The sequence below is a fragment of the Protopterus annectens genome, chromosome 8.part0 (genome assembly GCF_019279795.1).
Source record: "Protopterus annectens isolate FY-2018-M chromosome 8.part0, PAN1.0, whole genome shotgun sequence".
In the NCBI taxonomy this organism is placed as follows: domain Eukaryota; kingdom Metazoa; phylum Chordata; order Ceratodontiformes; family Protopteridae; genus Protopterus; species Protopterus annectens.
The window spans coordinates 1305733972-1305760985 of record NC_056741.1 but is presented as its reverse complement, the minus strand read 5'-3'; the positions used below and the strand labels follow the sequence as shown (position 1 = coordinate 1305760985).

The following is a 27014-nucleotide window of genomic DNA, read 5'->3' as shown; positions in this document are numbered from 1 at the left end:
CAGGGTGATACCCTCCAGAGGCAGAGGAGGGTAGAGGTGGAAGACGCCGCCTGGCGGCAGAGGGGTCCGAAACCAAGGTGACAGGGATACACCCCCGAAACCTTTACAGCACTCCTGAGAGGAGGCCCACTGTCCTGCTCTGAGGCAGTCGGGGTCGCTAGCTTTGTACCCACAGGCCTGGCAAAATCTGACATCAGACAATTGGGTAAAGCGTTGTTACCAGAGGCTACAAAATTCCCTTTCTATTGCCCCCAATTCCACAGAAAAGACTTCCAGATGTGCTGCCCCATCTGCGAGGCCCTGCAGCTACAGAAATTTCAAAGCTGCTAGAAAAGAGTCATCCAACCAGTCCCAGCGGACCAAAGAGGATTCGAACTTACTCAAGGTTCTTTTAGTTCCAAAGAAAACAGGGGACTGGAGGCCAATTCTGACCTCAGCAAACTCAATACCTTTATCAAGAAAGAAAAGTTCCGAATGGTCACGCTTCAATCGATCCTTCCATTCTTAAAGAAGGACCACTGGATGTGCTCAATAGATCTAAAGGACGATACTACCACATCAAAATGGCCAGGGCGCCCAGGGATCACTTGCGCCCGGCTGGGGAGCCAGTCACTTCAGTTTCGAGCCCCTGCCCTTTGCTCTGACCTCAGCCCCAGGGTCTTCACCAAATGTATGGCAGTGGTAGCGTCTCACTTGAGGCGCCTCGGATTCCAGGTGTTTCCGTATCTGGACGACTGGCTCCTTTCTGCCACCACCAGCCGGGCTGATTCAGGCCAGGGATTACACACTACAGCTTTGTGTTCATCTCGGAATTTCCGTAAATTTCGAAAAGTCCTTACTACAGCCATCACAGCATATCTCATTCATAGGAGCAGAATTGGATACGCAGTGCTTAATTCTAAGGCTTCCCCCAGAAAGGATAGCATCCCTGCAAAATCATATATCTCTTCTTCTCTTTTCCAGAAAGTCCCCAGCGAAACTGGTTCTGAAGGTTTTGGGCCTCATGGCAGCTTCTCTCATTGCCATACCCTTGGGAAGACTGCATACGAGGGTTCTTCAATGGCTTCTGTTTGCACAGTGGTCATTCCAAAAGCTACCCCTGACACACAAGATCTACATCACAAACATATGCAAGTCGCACCTGGCTTGGTGGCTCAACTTGCAATCTATCCAACGGAAGACCCTTTGTGCTACCCACTCCAACAGCAACAGTGACTATGGACGCTTCCTGATAGGGTGGGGGGCATCTTTCAGGGACAGACAGTCCAAGGCGAATGGACCAATTTGGAATACAATCTGCATATCAATGTTCTGGAGTTGAGGGCAGTGTTCCTGGCGTTGCAACACTTTGCTCCGCTTCTTCCTCTAGGGATAATTGCAGTCCAGACGGACAACATGTCTGTAGTCTGGTACATAAACAAGCAAGGGGAACCAAGTCTTAACTATGCAGAGAGGCCATGAGAATCTGGCAATGGGCGGAGTCCACGGTCGCTTTCTGATAGCAACGACATCCCGGGTTATCCAACGCCATAGCGGACAGGTTGAGCAGAGCCATCCTGTTACCTCACCGAAAGTGGTCCCTCAAACAGTCAGTTGCGAAGGAGATTTTTCACAAGTGGGGCCAGCCTTCCCAAGCGATCTGTTTATGCCTCCAATGAACGCCAAATGCAGGAGCTATTTTGCCCTATTACCCTCCAGGGAAGTCCTAAGGACGCTCTGGTTCACGATTGGCCCCCAGGTCTCCTGCACGCTTTTCCTCCTGTTCCCTGATTTCAAATTTCTGCAGAAAGCCAGCAACCTGCAAAGGACAATTATCCTCATTGCCCCATTCTGGCCTCACAAATATGTTTTCCTTTCTAGAACACCAAATGCGGGAACCCTGGATCCTGGACCCAGAGCCGGATCTACTGACCCATTCTTCAGGGGCTCTCCACCCGCCGCTTCTCTCCCTCAAACTAGCAGCTTGGCTGCCCGCTTCCTTCTTAGCCAGGTCTGATCTTCTATCCCCTGCAGTTCAAAATATCCTGGTGGCTTCTCATAAAGCATCCACTACGCAGGACTTACACCAGTAAATGGAAGCTGCTTTGTACATTGGGCAACTACACAACAACTGGATCCCTTTAGTAGCTCCTCTGAATAAGGTCTTGGAGTTTTTGACCGAATTGTTCCACCAAGGGGCTTCTCCTGCCACTTTGAGAGTGCAATTAGCTGCCATATCAAACTTTCATGTGGGAGAAAGTGGGGCTCCTATTATGGCTCACAGGCTTTGTAAGGCGTTTCTAAAAGGATCCTTCCACATTAGACCTCCAGTTAGAACACCTACTTCACCTTGGAACTTGAACCTTCTTTTGTCTCAGCTGATGATACCACCTTTTGAACCAGCCTCTTCCTGTCCTTTGAAGTTTTTGTCATGGAAGACCCTTTTTCTGGTGGCTATCACATCGGCCAGACGGGAATCTGAGCTTCAGGCTCTTTCAGTTCAACATCCTTATTTGATTTTTCACCCTGACAGAGTTTCTCTTCGCACTAATCCATCCTTTCTTCCCAAAGTCTGTGCTAATAATATTAATCAGTCCATTGAATTGCCCACATTTTTCAAGAATCACTCCAATAAATTGGAATATATGTTACACAAGTTAGACGTTCATAGACAACTCAGATTTTACTTGGACAGAACAAAGGATCACAGGAAAACAGACCAGCTCTTTGTAGCCTTCTCCGACAACAAGAAGGGTATGGCAGTCACAAAACGAACCTTGTCTAAATGGCTTACTGACTGTATTGTCTTTGTCTACACTGCCTCTGAGCAAACTTTACCTGTCAAGCCCAAAGGCCACTCTACAAGATCAGTATCTACATCCCTGGCTCATGCAGCTCGCCCACTAGACACTATTTGTGCGGCTGCTACTTGGTCTAAACCACATACCTTCATTTCTCATTACAAAGTGGATAGGATTTCTAGGGACAGGGCAACCTTTGGTTCCACTGTGCTCAGGAACGTTCTCCCTTGAGTTCCTCAGGAACAAGGAGCTAGACGCTATTTCCAGGTGTAAGAACAACGGCGAGATTGAACACTCTCACATATAGAAGTTATGTCCTTACCATAACGCTCCATGTGGAGTGTTCATCTCCTTTGTTCTACATTCCCACCCTCCCTCCCTCAGGAAGAACGTCCAATTTAGGTGCCTGGTTTGTTCGCTTCTGCCTGGAACAGTTGTTCTACTATGTAATTACGTGTTTGTTGTTGGTATGAAAGTGTTATGCTTCTCTTCTCTGCTGGTTTGCTTGCAACCAGATCTGAGGTAAAGGCAGAGGGGGATTGTGGGAGTTAGGTTGGTCTCGAGCTTCTTCTCGATGCAGAGCTTTGTCAAGCGGCCGACACGGAGTCGAGGATCGGCTCCGAACCCAGGTGTAAGAACAAAGGTGAGATGAACACTCCACATGGAACGTTATGGTAAGGACATAACTTCTATTTAAGGCCTATTGACTGTGTCAGTTCGAATGGAAGAGGTGGCCCCGATCCACTATTATTAGAGAGACTTAAATTGAGATGGAAGTTGCGTACGGGCGCCTGCCACTTTCAAGGATTGAATAAAGCTTTTTCTCTCTTGTGCATTTTAAAATTGAAAAAGTTAGAAAAGTAGGTATAAGAAAGAGCCAAATAGGTTTACACCCTTGTTATAGTAGGGATTAATATGTTTAAGAATAAGACAAGACAACCCATCTCAACTTAAATAAAATTCAGAAAGTAAAAAATAATTAAACATTTGTATGTACTTGCTTAATTGTTTAGGTTTAGTGTTACTTAACTTTGGTAAAGAACAAAGTTGAATATGAATTTTAACCTAGTTGTCAAATATTTTAGTACAATCATATTTAATAATTTTATGTGATGTAAAATATTTAAGAGGAGGTAATAACTTGTATGTGGATTTATTTTATGCGGAAGAGATGTTTTAAATGGAGGTGTGTTTAATACCACATGACTGATGACTTAAACTGTGGAATTGTACGTTTTTTATCTGAAGAAGTCTCCCTACAAGGAGAGATGAAAAGCGCTTAATAAAGCAGATTGTTTTTCGTTACTAGTGGAGTGGTTTTCTAGCTATTTCAACTAGTTTGTGTTTTATTGGCTTTTTCGTTACCAGTGGAGTGGTTTTACAGCTATTTCAACTAGTTTGTGTTTTATTGGCTTTTTGGTATTGATAATAAATATATATATATATATATATATATATATATATATATGTGTAATGTTTATATAGATACACACACACACATACAATAATTTTCAATGTCCAGTAAATAAGAGAATTTTTTTTTTATGTCTGAGCATATGGAGATAGTAACACTAAACATTTAATATATGCCTTGGGGGCACATGGAACTGATGGGGTGGAAATGTGGCTTCTCTACTTGGTCCGCTTCTTTCTCAGCGGGATGTTCTGCTTTTGAGGTGGTGGAGAGAGATGTTCTTCGTTCCACATTGCTGCAGTCCTAACTATTGGGTAGTCCGCTGTCCAGTCGGCCCGAATACCAAAGTATATGGCTGACGTCGGTCAGGGCGCATTAGACTGACGTCAGTGCGTCAGGGTACTAATGCGCATGACCGACGTCATATCCTCAGTCTTTTTTGCCGCATGGTCCGATGCAGAAGCAGTTTTGCGAGTGCAGGTTGGCGTTCTGAAATTTTCTGAAGTCGGAGTTTCAGACCGAATCAAAGTTGGCTAAGTACCTGTTGGAACATTTTGGTTTTTCTTGCCTCAGTATTTAACCGATGTCAGAAAAAGTGAATAACTGTATTTCTTGTGGGAAACAGATACCTCATAGGGATTACCATACCTTGTGTATACCTTGTTTAGGCCTGAGCACGACGTTGTTGATGCCGCCTTGTGCTAGGTTTAACAAACGCACTATTAAGAGGAGGTTAGACTGTGCCAGGTTAGTGTTTCTGAAGCGCCATTATAAAATGCCGCCGATGCTCGACGCCCGCTTCCAAAAAAAAAGCGCAAGGACAAAACAGCGGTTTAGGGGTTGATGAACCGCAGTCCCGGACGCCGGTTCTTTAGAAGGCTCAGTGGAGCCAGAGGTTTTGCCAGGAGTTTCTTTGAGTCTCAGGCAGAGACTTTACTGTTACAAGATGTGCCTCTCAGGAAGTAGGCCAGGCTGAGGGGGCTTTCAGGTAACTGTCTTTCTCTCTTCCCAAGGTAGTTAGAGCCTCCTTCAGTTTCCAAAACTTCTTTGAGAGGTAGGCCAAGTTTAGCTTCAGTGGGGGCTTCTCCTAGCACTTCTGGTTCTGTGCCTAAGAAACATATGCTTAAAATGGCAGAAGATTTGATTACTATGATTAGAGGTTCTATGCCCCCTCCTGATAAGAGGCCTAGGGTGGAACCTGAGTTTGAGAGTTTTGAACAGTGTTCAGAGGCTTCTGAGTCTTCATGGAAGATTTGCAGGAGTATCCTCCTTATTCTGATTCTGATGTGGATGATTCCACTCCTACAGCTTCTCCTCCTGAGGATTTCTCATTTTCAGAGACTCTCCATTCCATGAGGGAGCACTTTAAATGGGAAGGCCAGGATTACCTGATTCCAGGAAAAGGCTTAGGAATTCTTGTTTTTACCCCAACATAGGCCCTTAGCTATTCCTCCTGTGTTGAATGTGGTGGAAGATGTTTTTGCAGAGGCTTCCTGAACCTGATTCTTTGCCTCCTGCTCCTGTTAAACCTGATAGGTACTATAGGTGCCTGAAGCTCATAAGCATCTTTTAAGAGTCCTAGGGCAGACCCGGAAACTGTTTCTCAGGGACCTAAAGGTGTTAAGGCCTCTGTGGTTAAAACCCTGTTCCCACTGATAAAGAGGCAAGGGCTTTGGATAGATGGGGAAAGAAAGTGTATACTTCTTCCACTTTAGCCATGAGGGCGTTGGAATTGTCAGTTTCACATGCTGAAATATCAAATTATCTCCTTTCACAATTGAAATCTAAGGTGGATGCTTTGGCGGAAGGTATTGAGTGTAAAGAGTTGCTGATTTAGTTCATGTGTCTGAACAAGTGGGTAAGCATTCTTTGCAATGTGGTTTTGATGCTGTACAGGCCTCCTCGAGGGTGGCTGCCACTAGTTCTGTTCTTCGTGAGGCATGCCTGGTTGAGGATCAAATTTGGTGAGCATGTTAAGACACGTTTGGATGCTCCTTTACAGTCTGATGTGTTGTTTGGTTGCCTGTGGAAGCAGTTTTAAAGAAAATGGAGGACAAAGCTAAGTCTATGCAAACTGTTAAAGATTTTTGCAGGTGCAGCCACCCGAAGTTTAGTAGAAATTGGCCTACTAAGGGATGGACATATCCTGCTTATGATTCCCAGTCTAGGGGTAGGTCTAGACGTGGTAGGGCAGAGCTCAAGGTTCTTTTAGGCCTAGAACAGGAGTTCACCTGCTCAGACTTCTGGTGAGGGCAGGGGTCAGTCCTTTCGTAAACAGACCCAATGACCTGCCTTTTCAGCTGCCAGTAGATTCTGCCTGGCAGCTCCTTTGGGAGGAAGACTGTCTCTTTTCAAAGAAAATTGGGATTTAATTACTCAAGACAAATGGGTGTTGATATCATTCACCACGGTTACAGGTTTTATTTCCATACATTGCCCCTTTCAAAGGCATGCCAGACGTTCCTCCTCCACAAAGGAAAGAGGCTCACAAGCAAATTTCTCTGTTACTCCAAATAGGGCTATTCAGTCAGTCCCCAGATCAGAAAGGGGCCTAGGATTTTATTCTCACCTGTTCCTAGTACCAAAGAAGGGGAAACGTGGAGACCAATTTGGATTTATCTATCCTCAACACTTATCTGGACATTCCCAAGTTCAAGATGTTGACGTTAACAGCTTTTACCTCTGCTGGGCAAGGATCACTGGATGGTAACTTTAGATCTCAAGGAAGCTTACCTTCATGTGCCTATAAGACTAAGTTGCAGGAAGTATCTGCGTTTTCGAGCTGGAAATTCTCATTATCAGTTCTCTGCATTGCCCTTTGGCTTATCTACTGCGCCCAGAGTATTCACAAAGGTTCTGGCTCCAGTGATAGCTACTTCAGGCTAAAAGGAATTCAAATCTATCCTTACTTGGACGACTGCCTGATTCTGGCTCAAGAAAAGGAAGACCTTCTACAGCATCTGGAATATGTTATAGCAGTGCTAAGATGCCTAGGTATTCTGTAGAACGAAATAAAGTCCAGTCTAGTACCTCCTCAAGACATGTGCTTTCTGGGTGTGAGACTGAATACAGCAGTCAGATGGCCTTTTAACCCGGACAAACAAAGGAGTCTATCCCTTTACTTCCATCAACTATCTCATCAGTCCGTACTGACTGCAAGGACAGTCCTTCAAGCATTAGGGTTCATGGCATTCAGGGATTCTGGTGCTTCCCAATGCCAAACTGCATATGAGGAAGCTGCAATGGTATCTCAAAATGTATGGACACAGCACTGCCAGGATTTGACACTGTCATTCAAATAATACCTTGCCTTCAAAAGAATTTTGTGGTGGGCTCAGGAATGTCACCTAAACAAGGGACTCTCTGTGACCCGCCAGGGGCGAGAGTCGGATTTTAACGACAGATGCCCGGACATTGCTTGGGGAGCTCATCTAAATGGAAAGTGGATACAAGACAAGTGGCCTGCCAGACTACAGCATCTACATATCAACATGAAGGAGATGTTAGCGGTCCAGTTTGCATTAATGGCTTTCAAGGAGTTACTTCTTCCAGGGCAGGTGTTGATTCTAACAGACAACACAACTGTCATGTGGTACATCAACAAACAAGGGGAACACATTCTTATCCTCTATGCAGGCAAGCAATGATTTTATGGGGAGACTCGCCAGCTTGCAACTAACTCTTCAGGCAAGGTTTCTGCGGAGCACAGAACTCCTTAGCAGATGTGTTAAGCAGACAAATCATGATCCCCACAGTGGAAACTGGATCTTCATGTATTTCAGAAATTGACAGTGTCATGGGAACTCCAGACATAGATCTGTTCGCTTCCACTAAACCACCAGCTGCCAAAGTTTTGCACAAAGGGGTTTTATCACACAGCTTGAAAGTGGATGCTCTTTCTTTCAGTTGGAAAAATCTTCATGTGTATGCCTTTCCACCTCTGCCTCTTCTTCCAAAGGTGCTCTTAAAGGTCAGACAAGACAAGCCAAGGATGATTTTAATAGCTCCAGATTGCCTCGCAACACTGGTACCCACTACTAAGAGTCTGGTAAGGAAGCCTCCATGGCCTTTACCTTTGATTCCACATCTGTTATCTCAGAAGGACGGTCATCTGCTCAATGTCAAGCTTCACTCTTCATCTGACAGCTGGCATATTCTGTGTTGAAACACAGCAGGTCTCAACTTCCTCAACAAGTTTTAAATGTGATTATGGAAGCTAGAAGACCTAGTACAAGAAAAAGTGTGCAGAAAAATGGAAGAGATTTTTATTTGGAGTACAGCAAAGAATTTGGAGATTTCTGAGCCTAATTTGAGTGTGGCTCTTCAATATCTTACTGAGTTATTGGACAAAGGTTTGTCCTTCTCTTCCATTAAGATTCATGCTGCAGCAATTTCAGCTCACTATGATTGTGACCCACCATTGTTTTCGTGATCCTTTGTTCAGCAGTTTCTTAGAGGGGCAATAATATAAGACCCCCACGAGAGCTCCTACTCCTGCTTGGGATCTCAATTTTGTGTTGGAAAAACTTACTCATGAGCCTTTTGAGCGGTTACTGCTGAATTGAAATACTTGTCATGGAAGACTGCTTTCTGTTGGCTATTACTTCTGCAAGAAGGGTGTCTGAGTTGCAGGCCCTTATGGCAGTAGAGCCCTTTTGATTTTCCATAAGGATAGGGTATCATCATTACTTACTAATCCTTCCTTTATGCCTAAGGTGGTTTCTAGTGTGGCTTTAAACCAAACTATTCATTTGCCTACTTTTTATGCAGACCCCAAAATAAAGGGGAGAAGATTTTGCACACTTTAGATGTACACAGGCAATTGCGTTATTATTTAAGCAGGACTAAGGATTTTAGGCAGTCTCAGCAGTTGTTTGTTTCTTTTGCTTTGAGTTCGCAGGGCAAGCCTGTGTCAAAACAAACTATTCCCAGGTGGATTGGGTCTTGCATTGCATTTTGTTATTCCCATCATGGCAAGTGAGATTCCAGCTGGGATTAGGCCTCATTCCACTAGGGCTACTGCCACTCAACAGCATTTCTAAGGGGGTGGCAACTATGATATTTTGGAGGCAGCTACTTGAGTTCAGTGCATACTTTCTAAGCATTATCACCTTCCTCTCTACTCTAAGTCTAGGCTGGTTTTGCCACAGGGCTATTTTGCAAGGCATGTTGTCAGCTCCTGCTTCTTTATGATTTGCCAGCCTTACCTCTGCTTTGGGATTCTACCTAATAGTTAGGACTGCAGCAATGTGGAACGAAGAACATAGTACAGTTTGTACCTACTATAAATGTAGATGTTCGAGGATCCACATTGTTGCAGTCCAATTTACTCCTCCTCTTTCCCTCTGTGTTTAGGGGTGGTTGTGTAGGTGAGGTTATATGCTGATATTTTTGTATATATTGTACATATTTTGGTGCAGGTATATTGGGCCTTGTCTTTTAGGGTCTTCTGACATCTGGGGCAAGAAAAGACTGATAGGATATGATCGCCGGTCATGCGATTAGTACCCTGACGCACTGATCGCCAGTTCACGCGCCTGACCGACGTCAGCCATATACTTTGGTATTCGGGCCGACTGGACAGCGGACTACCCAATAGTTAGGACTGCAGCAATGTGGATCCTCGAACATCTACATTTATGGTAGGTACAAAACTGTACTTTTTCTCTGCTTCAGCAGGACGAACGGTCTCTTCCCCCATCAGATCTCCCTTCAAGATCGCATGTGTCTCTGCACCTTGACCCTCCACATTGTACTCCACAAGAGGCAACCAGCCCAAGCTCTCCAGGCATACCCAGCCAGGGTATCACTATTTCTTTTGATACTCAGTGGAAATCCCACTGAAGGACCGCGGAAGAAAAAGTGCAAAAGGAGGCACTTAGATTCCTCACAGAAATCCATTATTGAAGATTCCGATTTTGACAAAGGGGAAGGATCCCCGAGATCACCACCCAAAGACATCTTATTTAGAGACATCCTAGAGATCCTTTAACTAAAGGGGTGGTTGGTCCTCCAACAATCCTTCTGTGGAGGAATCAGTATTCCTGGAGGTGTTTGGATTTGGCCTGTGTACCTCCTTGGTAACTCCACCCACTGATGACCTCATTGATTTGATCTCTAAGCTGATGTGGAAAGAGCCTGACTCAGTTGAACCTGTCCCCAAGAGACTGGATCGGATTCTGGTAAAGCTTGCAGGATGGGAATGGAGGTTGTGGTGGCTTGCAGTGCACTCATTTTGGTGGTGGCTAAGCTGACTGAAAAAGAGCTGGGGAGTTTTGGACAAGGGCCCAGAAGGAAATTCAACTGCTTGGTAAAACTTGCAGTCTGGGTCTTTCACAGTTGCCTTTGCACACCAATATCTGGGTGAGACTTGCTTGTCACACTTCAAAATCCCTGCCACACTTTACTGAGTCCCTCCCCTACAGGGGAGTCTAACTCTTTGGGGAAATTTCAAAAGCAGATCTGCTGAAACTAGAGTCTTGTCTCCTCATTTGGCACAGCTGCCAGGGCCAGATCTCTCAGGCATGGACTTTATTTCTCAGGGCTCAAAATCCCTTTCTTGGATGCTGCAGACTGAATTTCTCAGGCATGTGATGCACTTGTCAGACTTGCTTTTCCATTTGAAATTCATCCATGAGGTGCTTCTCTCTTTCAGTGCAGGCGTTTGGAAGGGCCCACTCAGCGGGGCATTTCTGCTAGAGAAGACACACTCTGCACTCTGCAGATGGAGCTGAGCCACTCATGGTCTCTAAAACTCTTTCTGCCCTTGATGAAACCTTCAGTTGATCAATCCCTCAGAGACAGGGGACTCCAAATGGAAGATGGAGCAGCCTTTCCAAGATGCAGCAGTTTTTGGGTCCTGCAGAGAATGCGGATGGCAACCAGTACAGAAAAGACAAAATAGAGTTCAATAAAATCTTTTCAAACTTTCCTCAATCCTACAGGCCATTCCTCCCTAGATGACATCTGAAATTTCAAATACCCACCCAGAGCGGCAGGTTAGGCCTGTCCCCTTCAATGTGTAGAGCCTTTTTTATGTATGAATTCCCTTCCTTCCCAGAGATCACAAACTAGTTGTTAAATGTAAAGGCAATTTGTTTGTTTATCTCAGCCACAGAAATACAAACACTCACACAAACAACACACACCACACTATAAAGAAATCTCAGTTATACACATCACCACAACACACCACCAGAGGCCATATGTACAAAAACTCCAAACACCACCACACACATCAGAACACATGCAAATCACATACAAAAGAAGAGAACACATACCCCACACACACTTCAAACACCACTCGAGGTGTGACACACACAACCCACATTATCCACAAAAGGAGCAACAAAAAACACACAGTTGAACCACAGAGGCAAAGGCACATGCAAACTCCATTGTGACAGTTCAAACACATAGTAGGCACACCTCTGTCTCACAGCCACTGTGTTAAGACTGTACACCCAATATACCTCCTTGACTTTACTCGATACTGAACACATCTGTGTGAAGCTCAACAGGCTCTATAAGGATGCAGTCACTGACTTAGCCCCAGTCACATGCACCATATCAAGCAGAATTATGATCTGTCACAAACAGGTAAAGAATTATGTGTAAGTGAGTCCATGAACATGATTGACTACCTTAAGCAGCATCCCACCAAATATGAAGAGCTTGCCAGATGGCAAACATGCAAGTATCCCATTGCTTTTAAGCAGCTGCCTACCATCACCCCTCCCCATTGTCCTGAACATGCAAAACAATGAATGATTTTAACAGTTGAAAATATCATCAAAATGCTCATCTGGGTTCAAAACATGAAAAAACCAAGATCAAATGCCAGAATTAAAAAATATGTGTCTAAACGTTATTTTCATATTGCTGCACGTTCAAAATCTAAACCATTGCGTGCATTCCTTGTAACCATTCGTAACCCTGGAAGATGCTGACATTTGTGCAGTCACAGAAACCTGGTTCAGAGCTGCGAAGAGCACCCCAGCCATACCAGGTTACTCATCCTGTCATACATTCAGACCCCAAACCGTGAACAGCAAAGCAAAAGCAGATGGAGTTGCAATATATATTAAAGACGTACACACCTCCAGGCTGGTCAAATAGTATGACGCACTGGAGACACTCCAAGTGCAATTAACAGTTGACAAGGCCCCTTTTCAAATCATAGCTAGCTACAGGTCCACAACTTTGAGTCAAGATGCCCACTCCACCTATCTGGACCTCTTCGAATCTATCAAGATTCAACCCTTTACCCTGATCCTGGGTGACTTTATCTAACTGTAGACTGGAAGAACTATACATGCCAAAACACAAATGCCCAGAGGTTCCTTGATTTCATCAATGCAGTGGTCACTTTCAAAGTCATTGTCATTGCCTTGTAAAGCAGAGTACCTTATTAACCCTTTTTAAACGCAGCCTGGATAACTGGATGGAGAATGCACCCTTAGGATTCCACTTTTTGTTCCTGCTGGACAGGGGCATTGGGTGCTGACTTGTCGGAACATGGGATAAATTCTTGGCTAGGCTTGTAAAGGCCTCAGGGACAATAGCCTGGTAACTTCCTATGATCCTGTGAAAAGTTGCTAGAAAAAAGTGTCATCTAAGAGGTCCCACCAGACCATATAGAATCCAGGACTTACTCAAGATTCTTTTGAGTGAAACGGGACTGGAAACCAATTTTGGTTCTCAGAAACTTGAACAAATCAGTTCGACACACAAAGTTTCAGATAGTCACAGTTTAAAATCAAAATCAAGAATACAACTCTCAGCTGAAGGTGCCTCTCACCAAAATGGAAAGAAAATATGCAAAAACCGTAGTATGAGACACCAACACGATGCAAAATCTTCACTGTTAACAAAGTCCAAGCATAAGACACCATAAAAGTCCAAAAGACACTTTAATCGAAGATGAATAAGCGCTTTCGCGTAGTGCAAAGCTACGCTTCTTCAGATAAATTCACAAAAAATACTGCAAACTTAAATACAAAACATTTTGGCGGGATCGTTAGGCAATAAATTCATAATTAAATTAGTGAAGTGTGCATTAATCACTCTAACTATCAATTAATGATTATTACTAAAATTATCAACCTTCCAGCTTAAAAAACAACATAAATAAAAAATATATATAAAAAACGACAATACGAAACTTCTGTCTGTACAACAAAGTCACATGTCTCATTCTTTAAAAACTGAATGCATCTTTTCCGTGACACTAATGATAATACAATCAATGCTACAAACTTCAGCTACAAAAGCTGATATAACGGCATGTGTATATTAAATAAAAAAATAATAAATAAAAGACTGAATCTCACAAATATTAGAGGAAACGCATACAAAAATATATCTAGTGGGCACACGCACAAGTCACATCCCATATAGTCCCCTAATGAGTCAATTCAGATATATATTTAAAACTCAAACCTGAAACTGAGAAAAACAAACTATCATTGCCCAAATGCACGACTCAATATAAGTGCACTGGGGTTAAGTCAACTCTTATTCAATAAAAACTATAAAACAGTTGAATTCTATAGTCATGATATGATAAACAGACTACCATATATACATGCCAAACTTCACAAACTTGAAGTAACCTAACAACCCTTCGGTAATCAAGTAAATAAAAGGACAGATGGAAATATGTCCATTACCGAAGTATACATAAAACTCCACAAACACGGAGTAATAAAAAACAAGCAATAGTCAGATACATAGAGGGACAACAGAGATGTTCGTTGTAAAAATACATATTAGTAAAAAACTTAACCTGATAACAGATCCTGAAAGCCCCATCATAATCCGCTTTAGCCAACGACTTATTACTACATAAACACAACAAAGCGACCAAGCAAAATAGGCGATCTTATAGAAGTTATATCCCAACCAGTATCAAGGTACGATGCTAACCAAGGGCAATGTCGCTATTAAATACATCAAATGGCAGACATGCTGTTGTCTACAGGTCACATGATAGCTGTGAGAAAAAAACAAAAGTTCAGATACATGTTTAAAATTCAAACCTGAAGCTGAAAGAACCAAACTAACATTACCCAAATGCACGAATCAATATAAGTGCACTGGGGTTAAGTCAACCCTTAATCAATGGTAACGATAGAGCATTTAGATTCTATAATCATGATGCGATAAACAGGCTGCCATATATACATACCAATCTTCACAAATTTAAAGCAACATAACAACCCTTCAATAATCAAATATATAGAAGGACGGATGCAAATATGTCCGTTACAGAAGTATACATAAAACTCCACAAACACGGAACAATATAAAACCAAACAATAGTCAGATACGTAAAAAAACAGCAGAAATATTCGCTGTAAAAATACTTATTAGTAAAATACCTAACCTGATAACAGATCCTGAAAGCCCCATCATGATCCGTTTTAACCAACGACTTGTTACTGCATAAACACAACAAAGCGACCAAGTAAAATAGGCGATCTTACAGAAGATAAATCCCAACCGGCATCAAAATACGATGCTAACCAAGTGCAATGTTGCTAATACACACATCGAATGGCAGACATGCTGTTGTCTACAGGTCACATGATGACTGTGAAGAAAACAAAAGAAGTAGATAAGGCTGGATTTCAAAAACAAGAACCACTACCTTATAAGTAGAAAGTGCAACTATACACAACATCAAACAACTTATTGCACAATTCAAGATAAAATGAGCTGGAACTATATAATACACCCACAAAAAACTCATAAATAAAGATGTACATAATATGTATTAAGAGATTCTGCTCACACCAAATATAAATAAGTATATATGAAGGTAAATTCATACAAATGACATAAGTCTCTACATATATAAATAATACAACAATATGTAAGACAACTAACATTGTACATTGATATGACATAAACTTATGATATATTATCATGAGTTGTTATGCTCATTCACAGAACTTCAAAACAGGACTGTAAATAAAAATGATAACTAAATGTATGTTGAAACCATATAAATAAATGGGGCAAAAAGTTCAAAAACTAAAATATGAATAAATGGTGCCTGTGTCACCATATAATTGATGTCACTTCCTGTCTAACAGCACTGGCTTGATAGAGATGAAACTATTCAATCCAGGGGGTAGATGAGCTGCCAACCTTAAAATCCAATGAAGCTCGGCTCTAGCTAAAGCATTATCATTATCTCCCCCTCTCTTGTTCATTGCCAACACTTGCAACACCCTAAAGGTAAAGAAATGTGTGTCATATTCTTTAACATGCCTGGCTAGGGCATTGGTATCATCTTGCCTACGGATACTGTAAAAGTGGTCATAAATGCGGTCTCTCAGCCTCCTCTTTGTCAGCCCTACATAAAAAGCTGTACATATAGAACAGGTGGCCAAATACACCACATTCCTAGTGTTACAACTAGCATATAGATTGGGTTGGAAGGTGATGTCCATCACGGGATGTTGGTAAGTTTGTATCTTGGTGATACTGTTGCACCTATTGCATTGATGGCACGGATACGTGCCTTTAGTCACAACCTCCCCAAGGACCAATTTATTGGGGCCTCTAACATTGGTCACATGTTGATCATTGCACAGCAAAATTTTAAGGTTGTCACTGTTCTTATAACAAAACCTAGGCCTGACACCTATAAAGTCCCTGACCTGTTTATGTATAACTAAAACATTCCAATTTTTCCTTATTATTTGTCTTATTCTTTCAATATCACTAGTGTATTTAACAGTGTAGTTCACCATAGACCCATAATTCTTGGGTTCATAAAATTTCTTATAATTACACCCATCAGAGACCAGAGTGCCATGTGAACCTATAGGTTCAATATCTCCTAAAACCTCATATCTTATCTTCCTGACCATTGCTGAGTCATAACCTCTGTCCCTAAATAAGAGCTCCATTGTATCGGCCTCTCTCAACAAGTCTTGTTCATCATGACAAAGTCTAGATATTCTGGTAAACTGACTTCTAACAATGCCCTGGAAAGTGTGCCTAGGGTGCATGCTATCATATGTTAGAATTGCATTCTTCCATACCGATTTCCTGTACAGGGTTGGTAGGATGCTCCCTTCATTGGTCAACCTAAGCGTAACATCTAAGAAATGAATCTGTTCAGGAGAATACTCTTTAGTAAACCTGAGGAAATCTGTTGTTGATTCTAAGTATCCCAAAAACCTATCATAGTCTTCGATGTTGCCTTCCCATACAATAAGTATGTCATCCACAATGCCACGTGATCAAAACTACCAACATGAAAGTCATCAAAACGCAAATTAATGTTCATGTTGCTAAACGTTAGGAGTCTGAACATGAAACTGCATTCCTTGTAACCATTCGTAACCCTGGAAGATGCTGACATTTGTGCAGTCACAGAAACCTGGTTCGGAGCTGCGAAGAGCACCCCAGCCATACCAGGTTACTCATCCTGTCATACATTCAGACCCCAAACCGTGAACAGCAAAGCAAAAGCAGATGGAGTTGCAATATATATTAAAAACGTACACACCTCCAGGCTGGTCAAATAGTATGACGCACTGGAGACACTCCAAGTGCAATTAACAGTTGACAAGGCCCCTTTTCAAATCATAGCTAGCTACAGGTCCACAACTTTGAGTCAAGATGCCCACTCCACCTATCTGGACCTCTTCGAATCTATCAAGATTCAACCCTTTACCCTGATCCTGGGTGACTTTATCTAACTGTAGACTGGAAGAACTATACATGCCAAAACACAAATGCCCAGAGGTTCCATGATTTCATCAATGCAGTGGTCACTTTCAAAGTCATTGTCATTGCCTTGTAAAGCAGAGTACCTTATTAACCCTTTTTAAACGCAGCCTGGATAACTGGATGGAGAATGCACCCTTAGGATTCCACTTTTTGTTCCTGCTGGACAGGGGCATTGGGTGCTGACTTGTCGGAACATGGGATAAATTCTTGGCTAGGCTTGTAAAGGCCTCCGCGACAATAGCCTGGTAACTTCCTATGATCCTGTGAAAAGTTGCTAGAAAAAAGTGTCATCTAAGAGGTCCCACCAGACCATATAGAATCCAGGACTTACTCAAGATTCTTTTGAGTGAAACGGGACTGGAAACCAATTTTGGTTCTCAGCAACTTGAACAAATCAGTTCGACACACAAAGTTTCAGATAGTCACAGTTTAATCCATTTTGCACTTTTTGGGCAAGGACGATTGAAGGTGCTTGATGCACATTCAGGATGCTTACTATCACATAAAAATGAACAAACAGTCCAGAAAGTACTTATACTTCTGTCTAGGAGCCAGTCATTACCAGTTCAGAGCATACCTCTCAACCTGGAAACATCAAAAATCTGGACAAAGGCCTATGAAAAATAGGTGCAGTCATCACACTTGGGTTGATTCCCAAAGCTGAGGAAGGGTGGAGGCAGTAAAGAAGTAGTAGGGCTGTATGGTGATTAACATAAAATTTACATACATCATTATGTAACCCTCACCCACTCCAATGGAATTGTGGGATACCAGCTTTCAAATGCAAACTAAAGAACAGACTACCAAAATATGGCCCCCAAATCCCCCTGCAGCCATTCCAATGTCCCATTACCTGCCATACCTGGCTGTTACACCCCATTTACCATAAACACTAATGTGCATACACTGCTTTACTTCTATAATGATTATTTGGATTTTATTTTACATTTTATAGCATAAACACTAATAGACATCTGCTAAACAAAGCAATACAGTCTCACAATGAAAATATACTTGGCATTAAAACTTCTCTGTCCTTGAAACTTGCATTCATTGAAACAGCATTGAAATCCACATCCAAAGAAAATGCATCTGGCCAGTGGTGGATAAAAATTACCTTTGGGCTGTTTTCAAATCATAGGTCCCTTGCACACAAAAGAAGAAACATGCATGTGTTCTTTGATACACCTTCCTGACTTTATTAAATTATATTCCTTGTATAATGCATCACACTTGTTAGACCACATTTTAAATGTATTGTTTGAACATTTTTTCCAGTAAGCAATGAAAAAATGCATGAACCAATAATGATAAAAACTGCCCATTTCAAAACATTTCTATCATAAAAGTCTACTCAGACTTCTACAATCCACCAATATCAGTTAATATGAACAATCTCTGCAGAAGTAAAAGTCATCTAAATTCTATGTTAAAGAGATCTGCAACTAGGTTGCTGCTAGCAAACAACTTTATATTTTATTGTTTTGTCTACAAGTAAAGTGCTTGTTGCCCTTGAAGAATAACTTGCACATGTTACATTAAAAAATGATAAGCTGGTAAGTATCAGCAATCCATGTACAGATTGTGGGAGTAGAACCCACAGCCTTCTGCATTAAAAGCAAGTATACTACCTGTTGTGCTACTAACAATGCAGGTAGACTTTGCATAAGCAGCACTAAACTCCTCTTTCCCTGAAGAACTGTGCAGCACAAGAAATCAGGAAAAAGCCAAAATTTATTGGGGCGGACAAAGGCCCAAAATCGGGGACACATTTTAAACATTGCTTGCATAATCTGAGAAAGTTGCTAGAATAAAATGCATTGCCAATTACCATGCCTTTCCTAAAAGATAGGAAAACAAACTTAAATGGCTATCATTATTTAGTGAATTCAGTTCTTCTCACTGATTTCCAGTATAAAATAAAGTCTATAGATTAGATTGTAACATTTGTTTACTGGGAGAGTCTGACTTGGAATGAACTAAGCTAATTTTCAGCAGAGGCCTGGGGAGAAATGCTATAGACTCGTATCTTTGTATTGTGGGAGGAAACCAGAGCACCCAGAAGAAACCCACACAGACAGGGAGGACATGCTGATTCCACGCAGAAGGCACTTCAGCCAAGAATCAAACCAGAGAACCTGTTACTGTGAGACAACAACACTACCGCTGCACCATCCATATTTTAAGAGGAACAGACCAAGCATATGAGACAAACACATTCCAGACATTATGAGAAAATTGGTACAGTTGAGAGCTATAACTCATTCAATCAGAAGTGGTGGTATGGGTAGGGATCTTGGGCTATTGCTTCTTGTACCTAAAGTACAGGGTTTGAGCCAGAGTACTCCTAACCATCAGGTACATCTATCTGGGGCATTTTGCACACACACACACACACACACACACACACACACACACACACACACACACACAAACACACACTACATTCAATAGCATGCAATTCAAATTGCGCTCATGCTTACATCTACGGAACATGTTCTGTGTTGCTCCCTCCTCCTAAATAATACATTCAGCAGCCAGCAATGGACCAAACATTGATAAATAAATAGCAACTCAAATTGTGTGCGTGCGTGTTCTGGCAGCTTACATCTATGGAGAATTGTTCTGTGCAGCTGCTCAGTCTTCTTTACCTGGAAGATGCATGCGAATGTGGGCTCATTAAGAAGAAGAAGGATGTGTAATTCAGGCATAAGTTGCTTCAGTTCTCACTTGTTCATAAGTTCAGCCAGAATATGTAGTTGAGGCTCATCTCAACTGTTGTCAAGCTACTCATTGTCTGTCCTGCCCCCTTGCTTCAGTTCTCGCTTGTTCATAAGTTCAGCCAGAATATGCAGCTGAGGCTCATCTCAACTGTTGACAGGCTACTCATCATCTGTCCTGCCCCTCGCAGCCCTAAGCTGAATTCCGACAGACTGGATGAAGCTGACATCACTGCGCATGCCTCCATGTGATGTTAGTAAAAAAAAAAAAGCCGAAAATAATATTAAACAAAAAAAAAAAAAAAAAAAAGCTAGGAAATTCAGACATTAATGGTTGCATGGCAGTGGTAGCAGCTCACTAGATACTGCAGGGATTCTGGATGCTTCCATATCTTGATGACTGGCTCATTACCTCCCTTATCAGGCATCTACACGTAAGAGTGAGAGATCAGGTACTCCAAACTTGCTGCCTTCTAGGAATTACCATAAATGACTGGAATTCTCTTAAAACCTTCTTGGGTACTGGAGTTTATGGGAACAGTTTTTCAACACAGTGTCAGTTAACAGATTCTCTTTCTTTTGTAACAGTATAGACTATCAGATTCCAGCTCAAAAAGATAATTCACAGTCCATCAATTTCAGCATGATTGATTCTACAAGCCCTAGGATCAATGTTGGTGGCCATAACTTTAGTTCATTTAGGGAGATTCCGCATGCGGATTATTCAGGGGATGCTAACAACTCAGTGGTCGATTCTTTATCAACACGTCAGTTCAAATAAAAATTAGTCAAGCATGCAGAAGGTCTCTTTGGTGCTGGATTCGATCAGATCAGGTTCAATGCCGTCCTTTCATTCTCCCTTAGCCTAAGGCCATCCTTTCATTCTCCCTTAGCCTAAGGCCATAGGGACCACGGATGCATACCATATTGGGGGGGGATTTCCTGGGGAAAGGGGACCAAGGCACTTGGTCCCATGAAGAGGCCAGCACACATATCAATGTCCTAGAAGTGAGAGCAGTGATCTTAGCATTCCAGGCATTCTAAGACCGTCTCCCTTCAGGGACAATTTCGATTCAAATCGACAGTATGTCAGTAGTCTGGTACATAAACAAACAAGGAGGAACCAGGTCTTGCCTCTTGTGCCGAGAAACCCTCAGTGTGTGGCAATAGGCGATCTCCTCCAACCACTTTTTGATTGCAGTGCTCATCCCAGGGAAGTCCAACGTGATAGCATTCAAGCTGAACAGGTCCATTCTGCTAACTCGAGTGGTCCCTCAACAAGAAAGTGGCAGAAATGATTTTCTGTCAGTGGGGCCAGCCTTGCTGTGATCTTTTTGATTCTCCCTAAATAGCAAGTGCAGCAGCTTCTTTGCCCTGGTTCCCCCATCGAGGGAATCTGCGAGGGATGCTTTTCTCCATGATTGGCCCTCCTGTTTTCCTGTATGCTTATCCCCCGACTTCCTTGATCCTCGAATTTCTGCAGAAAGCTGCTAGGTTGAAGAGCAGAGTCGTCATCCTTGCACCTTACTGGCCTTGACAGATTTGTTTCCCCTTTCTTTGGCCTCATCTAGTCTACCAACCTTAGATTCTGGATCTGATTCCAGACCTCCTGCCTCACCTGATGGGCATGATTCATCCAGATAACTCGAACCTGAAGCTGACAGCATGGCTTCTCCACTTCCTTTAATAGCCGGACAATCTATGCTCTCTTCCTGTGTGTCATATACCTTTATCTTCCCCTAAAGCTTCTATGAGGAAACTTTTCAGAAATAAACGGAAGAGGTTTGTTTTTTGGGGCACATCAGGAACATCTTGACCTTTTTTTTAGCCTCTGTACAGTGTGTCCTTGAATTTTTGGCAAAAAGTTTTAATGAAGGAGCCAGCTTGACCATTAGAGTTCAGTTAGCAGCAGTCTCTAACTTCCATATTGGATTTGAGAATTCTTCCCTGGCTTCATCTAAGCTTTGTAAGATCTTTTTGAGAGGCACTCTTCTGTTGAGGCCACCTTATAAAGGCCTTACTCCACCATGGGACTTGAATTTAATACTGCAGGCCTTAACTCATTCCCCCTTTTAAAATGTGATCTTAAATTTCTGAGCTAGAAAACTATCTTTCTAGTGCCCAATACCTCTGCTAGAAGAATTTCTAAACTTCAGGCATTGTCTTCCAAACCACCCTACTTGATTTTTCATAGGGGTAGAGTAACATTGCGAACCAGTCCTTCTTTCCTTCCTAAGGTGGTGTCAGAATCCAGCATGAATCAGTCTATTAATCTTCCTGTCTTCTTTCCAAAATTGGAAAACAAAGGAGGATATATGTTGCACTTGTTAGATGTTCATAGACCGCTACGGTTCTGCTTACATAGGACAAAATAATTTAGAAAATCTGATCAACTGTTTGTCTCCTTTGCCAAATTAGGTAAATCAGTTACAAAAGTAACTGGCAAGATGACTTACCAACTGTATTTGTTTTGCCTACAATAAACTGGGTATTTCATTACCAAAACCCGTAAGATCCCACTCAACTAGATTCATGGCAACTTTCAGTGTTTTTATCCAGGCATTCCATGGATGGCATATGTGCAGCTGCAACTTGGGCTAATCCTCATACCTTTATTACTCATTGCAAACCAGTTCTGGTCCCAAGGGGAAGAGCAGCCTTTGGCTCAGCCATTATCAGGAATATTCTTCCTAAAAGTCCACCTGGAATTTCAGGTAGCTGGGGACTCTGTCCCAACTGTTGAGGAATGAATGAAAATTGACAGCAGCAGATAAAGAAGTTATGTACTCACCATAATGTTCCATCTGTGTTGTCCATTCTCATTCTTCCTCATATCCCCTCCCAAAACATTCCCCATCACTTAACAGTGATTTCTGGAAGAACAAGTGCTTTTAAGGACTCCTCTGGTCCTACCATTGACCTCCAGATAATGGTTTTCTGTAATCAGAAATTCATAGTAATATTTCTTACTAATTCTAATCTAGCAAACAAGATCTGAGATATGTTAGGGGTTGGTGCATTTTGGGTTAGAGAGAAGCTCAAGAGCTTTATGGTTGCTACAAGCTATAGTAATGGCTGAGTCAGATCTGACGATCGGATCCAAATCCAACTGTTGAGAAAGAATGAAAACGGACAGCACAGATGGAACATTATGGTGAGTACACAACTTCTTTTTTTGTTTTGTTTTTTTTTTTCCCACCATTTAAATCCTTGGGAGCATTTCCAGCATGACTGGAACAAGTCTTGTTTTATACTTCCCTAATACTTTCAATTAAAGTCCCTCCTAAAATGTATCAAGAACAGCCTTTAATGAGAAAAGTGAGTACTAAATTTTAACCACATGGAAGCATTGTGCAGTGAAGTTTTTCCTTTGAAAAAATGAGGGGAAAACAAGTGTAACTTTAGGATGGGAAGTTGTACCATTACTGGTTTCTTCCCACTTCCTTGCTCCTTTAGTGATCAGTTCATCTTGCCACTATGGAACCTTTTATGATATGTTTATTTGACCATTGTGGAAGCTCACAGAACACAGGTAAATGAGCTTTATATTTGTCGACAAGATCTGTCATGAATTTGGGCGTTTAAAAATTAACAGACTGGGGGGGAAAAATATTTATATTTATATATAGATATATATATATATATATATATATATATATATATATATATGTGTATGTATGGATATATATATATATATATATATATATATATATATATATATGTATGTATGGATATATATATATATATATATATATATATATATATAAAATTTGCCTGTGACAATTCCCACACTGAACACTTGTTTTAGTCACAAAACATGATTGTGCAAATTCATTCTGGGTTCACTAAAAAAGTAGTATTGAAAGGGATTGGCAAAGGCAAAATTTGCCACACTACTCTATTAACCTGCTTGGAATATGGGCAGTACTATGAAAGAAAAGGTATGTAAGCACAAGTCTGTAGTGGCTGTTACTGTACATCATGTAGGTTGCTGTTTGGATTACTTGTACCTAACTTAATTGTATTCCACTTTTTTACATTTCTATATTACATACTGTGACCTGAGCAAAATGTTTTTCTTGTATGATGCAATTGTTCTTTGTGTACACTATGTTCTTTGGTATTGGTCTTTTAGTAACATTTTTCTCTCTTAGTGTCTCGTGCCACACTGAAACATGTGATTTTAGAGGAGGAAGATGAAGAGGAAGAAGGTAATAGTAATCAGATGTTTTCCCTAGTCATTATTAAGCAGATTTTAATTGAGGAATAATACTGTTCGCATACTTTAGAGCATGTTACATGACATAAAGACAAGTGCCTGATGGATGTTGGTATCCCAAAACAGCTCTCATAGGTTCCAAATCTGAAGTGTTAAACATTTAAAATTATTTTTATCTGAAGAATAAATGCATATGTTGTCATTTTAAAGCTGCACTCTGTTTAAAATGGATGTAATGAAATCAGTCATACAAATGTAGAAGTTTTATGTGATTTGGTTGTGAATTAGTGATCTCTTTTGCTTATGATAATTTTTTTTGCCCAGTGACTCAGAGATGTGTAGTGAGTGGGAAGGAATTTGTGTGTCAGTCCCCATGTCTTTTTCTACTTCTGCTCCTTTTTTGTTTAGACTCCCTGCCTTGTTGGTCAAAGACAGTAGCCATATCTCTGCCTTCCAATTGACCCATGTGTAGTGTTAATCTGTGCTTTATTTTAATTTCATTATTAGCAAGCAGTAATGTAATGAACTCTCTTGTTTGGATGTCTTGAACTGCGGGAAGTGTAGACAGCTGTGTGTTGTTTTTACTTTGTGTATTTGTAGAAAACTGGATGTATTTGACAGGATTCTTAAAACTGGGGAAAGAGTTAAATGCCATTATTTTCATAATCTCTGTAGTAATGACAGACTTATGACATGATCCTACTCATCCACTTTCCTTGATTACAGTGATATCTAACTTTCATACCGAGACAGGACTCTGTCTTAGGATATCATAGTTTGTGTGATGCTGCATTAATATACTTTTGTTTGCAAGGTTAGATACATTTCTGTTCCTGGAAGGTACTGATAATCAAAATGTTTTTAGCCATTCAGGTGAGGATTGTCCAGACCACTGCATAATCATTGTGAAAGGACAGCAGTGGTAAAAAGCTGACAAATGCTTTTGATCATACCTTTCTCAGTGAAATACTAATGCCCCTGCTTTACTGTGATTTGTATTATTATTTTCTAATTTCTTCTACCAAGGTATGGTGTGATGGGTCCAACAAATATTTATTATTCTGTAATTTTACATGTAATCTTTTTGTAGCTCTCCTAATAGCTAGAGTTGTAGCTGAAAAGGGTTAGCCTGACTAATCTATCAAACTGGTAATAATTGCCGGGGCTGCAATATTTTTCTTACCCAATTGTTTCTTCCTACACCAGTATATTTGCACCAACAGTATGATATTGTGTTGTCTTTCATTTTTTCATAGTCGTGTTTCCACTGGCTTATGATTGCATCTTGAATTAATGCCATCTCTGAATGTCTGTAAAAATAGCATCATTAAAGTTTTTTAATGACTGCTTTTGTGTTTTGCTAATTGCAAACTTCTTAATAAACATTTATTAAATGTTTATTATCTATTAGTTTTTCTATCTATAAATACTAGCTACTTTTTTGTAAAATGTCCGAATTACTTAATTCCAGGACCTGTCCTCCACTGATTCACTGTATCATCTAGAGGTGTCATATTTCTTTTTAGTTCTGTTTTGGTGTGTAGTTGCTTACCAGGATCTGTGGGGATCATAAGCCCATATATTTTTGCATGGGAATAACCCAAATATGGGCTGGACAAGGATATGTTCAGACATTTGCATGTTTCCCCGATCCATAAGGGACAGGGGTGCTAAACGGGGGGTGCTACACACACAATCTTTGGATGGTTTACAGTGACAGCATATTCCTGTGGATTGCAAGAAGCATCATGTTGGAAGAACAGGCATGTATCACAGAGAATACCCTTTCTGTGGAACCATGTTCCACTCCACATAAAACATAGTATTTCTGTTACACTAGTCAAATGCTATTCAAATGTAATTTGGACGAATAGATGGGAAACTTTCCAATCAAGCTATTTCTAGTGGGCTGCTGCTGCTTTTGGTGATGTGGACTGTTGTATTTACTTTTTTTGTGTGTGTGCCTGATTTAGCGACAAAGAGAAAGACAAGCAAAAAAACTTATGAAGCTGTACAAAATGTGGACATAAAATCCTTCCTCAAGACTGCCAGCTATGCTATTTTTACGTGTGGGTCACTTGACAGGGGACTAGTCTGTCTGTAATGTTTTTTGACCCAGAGCACCGTCCAACAGATGAAATAAACATATTACTAAGGGTCTTTTGCCTCTGAATCTGGAGTTTTCCAAATCTTAGAAGTCTAACAGTAAACCTAAATCTGAGGAGCCAGAGCCAAGAAAGAGGCACTCTTGAGGACTGTGCTCTCCCATCAGCTTCAAAACCCTACTGAACAGAAATACCTTCGGCATAGATACTAATGTACTCTCCACCACTGGCTCCAGAGTTGTCTGAACTGATTGTTATCCAGGATAAATCTCCTAAAAGACTTGAAAACTGGAGTTCTTCCAAGAGGGAACTGTCCAGGATCCTTCTCGTCGTCGTCCTACTTCATCCTTGTGGTTCTCCATGTCCTTCAATAGTACTTCTGAAGCATACATGGATTGTTGCATGAGAACCTTCCTGAGAAAGCAGATTGAGATGGGAATCCTCCTATCCCCTTTGGTTCCGAAGGTGGATAGGGCTAGTCCTATGTTCCCTCACTGTCTGGTGTGGATTTCAGCACTGGCAGTTTTGGGCCAAATTCTGGATCCAGGTCTTGTCTGTTGGTGCTGGACCTCACCTCTGGGTTGTCACTCAAGGCATTGAATCCAGTGTGCTTGATACTAATGGAGTCTGGGTTGAGGTTGTCCCGGGACTGTTTTGACCACAAGGCTTAGGCACCTTCCTTGGAGTTGTTGCTCATGGCTTCATTGATTGATTGTGTTAGAGACCATGGCATTTGATTCTTTGACTCTGTTCTCCTCCTCGAAGCCATTCATACTGTCAATTTCCAGGTAGCAGTCTTTGGTGGTAATCATCCCTTTCCCGGAACACAGAGATCCTGTTCTAGAAACAGCATCCTTGGATCTGGCAGATGTTGGTCCAACCTTCTAGGTTATGGGGAAGATGATTTCTTCCTTTGAATGTGGAAACACATACCTCAGAAACACATACCTCATTGAGATCTGCTCCACCTTGTGACTCTCACTCACTTTTTTCCCATCAAATATCCTTGGGTCTGAGCCAAGCCCA

The 27014-nt window shown here is 41.4% G+C and overlaps 1 protein-coding gene across 1 annotated transcript in view; it reads left to right on the top strand.

The window, feature by feature from the left end:
• The window catches only part of DDX25 (DEAD-box helicase 25), a 2576846-nt gene that overhangs the window by 327125 nt on the left and 2222707 nt on the right, over positions 1–27014 (top strand). Inside the window, exon 3 of the mRNA XM_044080825.1 lies at positions 23819–23875. Within this exon, the coding sequence (XP_043936760.1) occupies positions 23819–23875 (57 nt within the window). The remainder of the gene's footprint in view (positions 1–23818; positions 23876–27014) is intronic.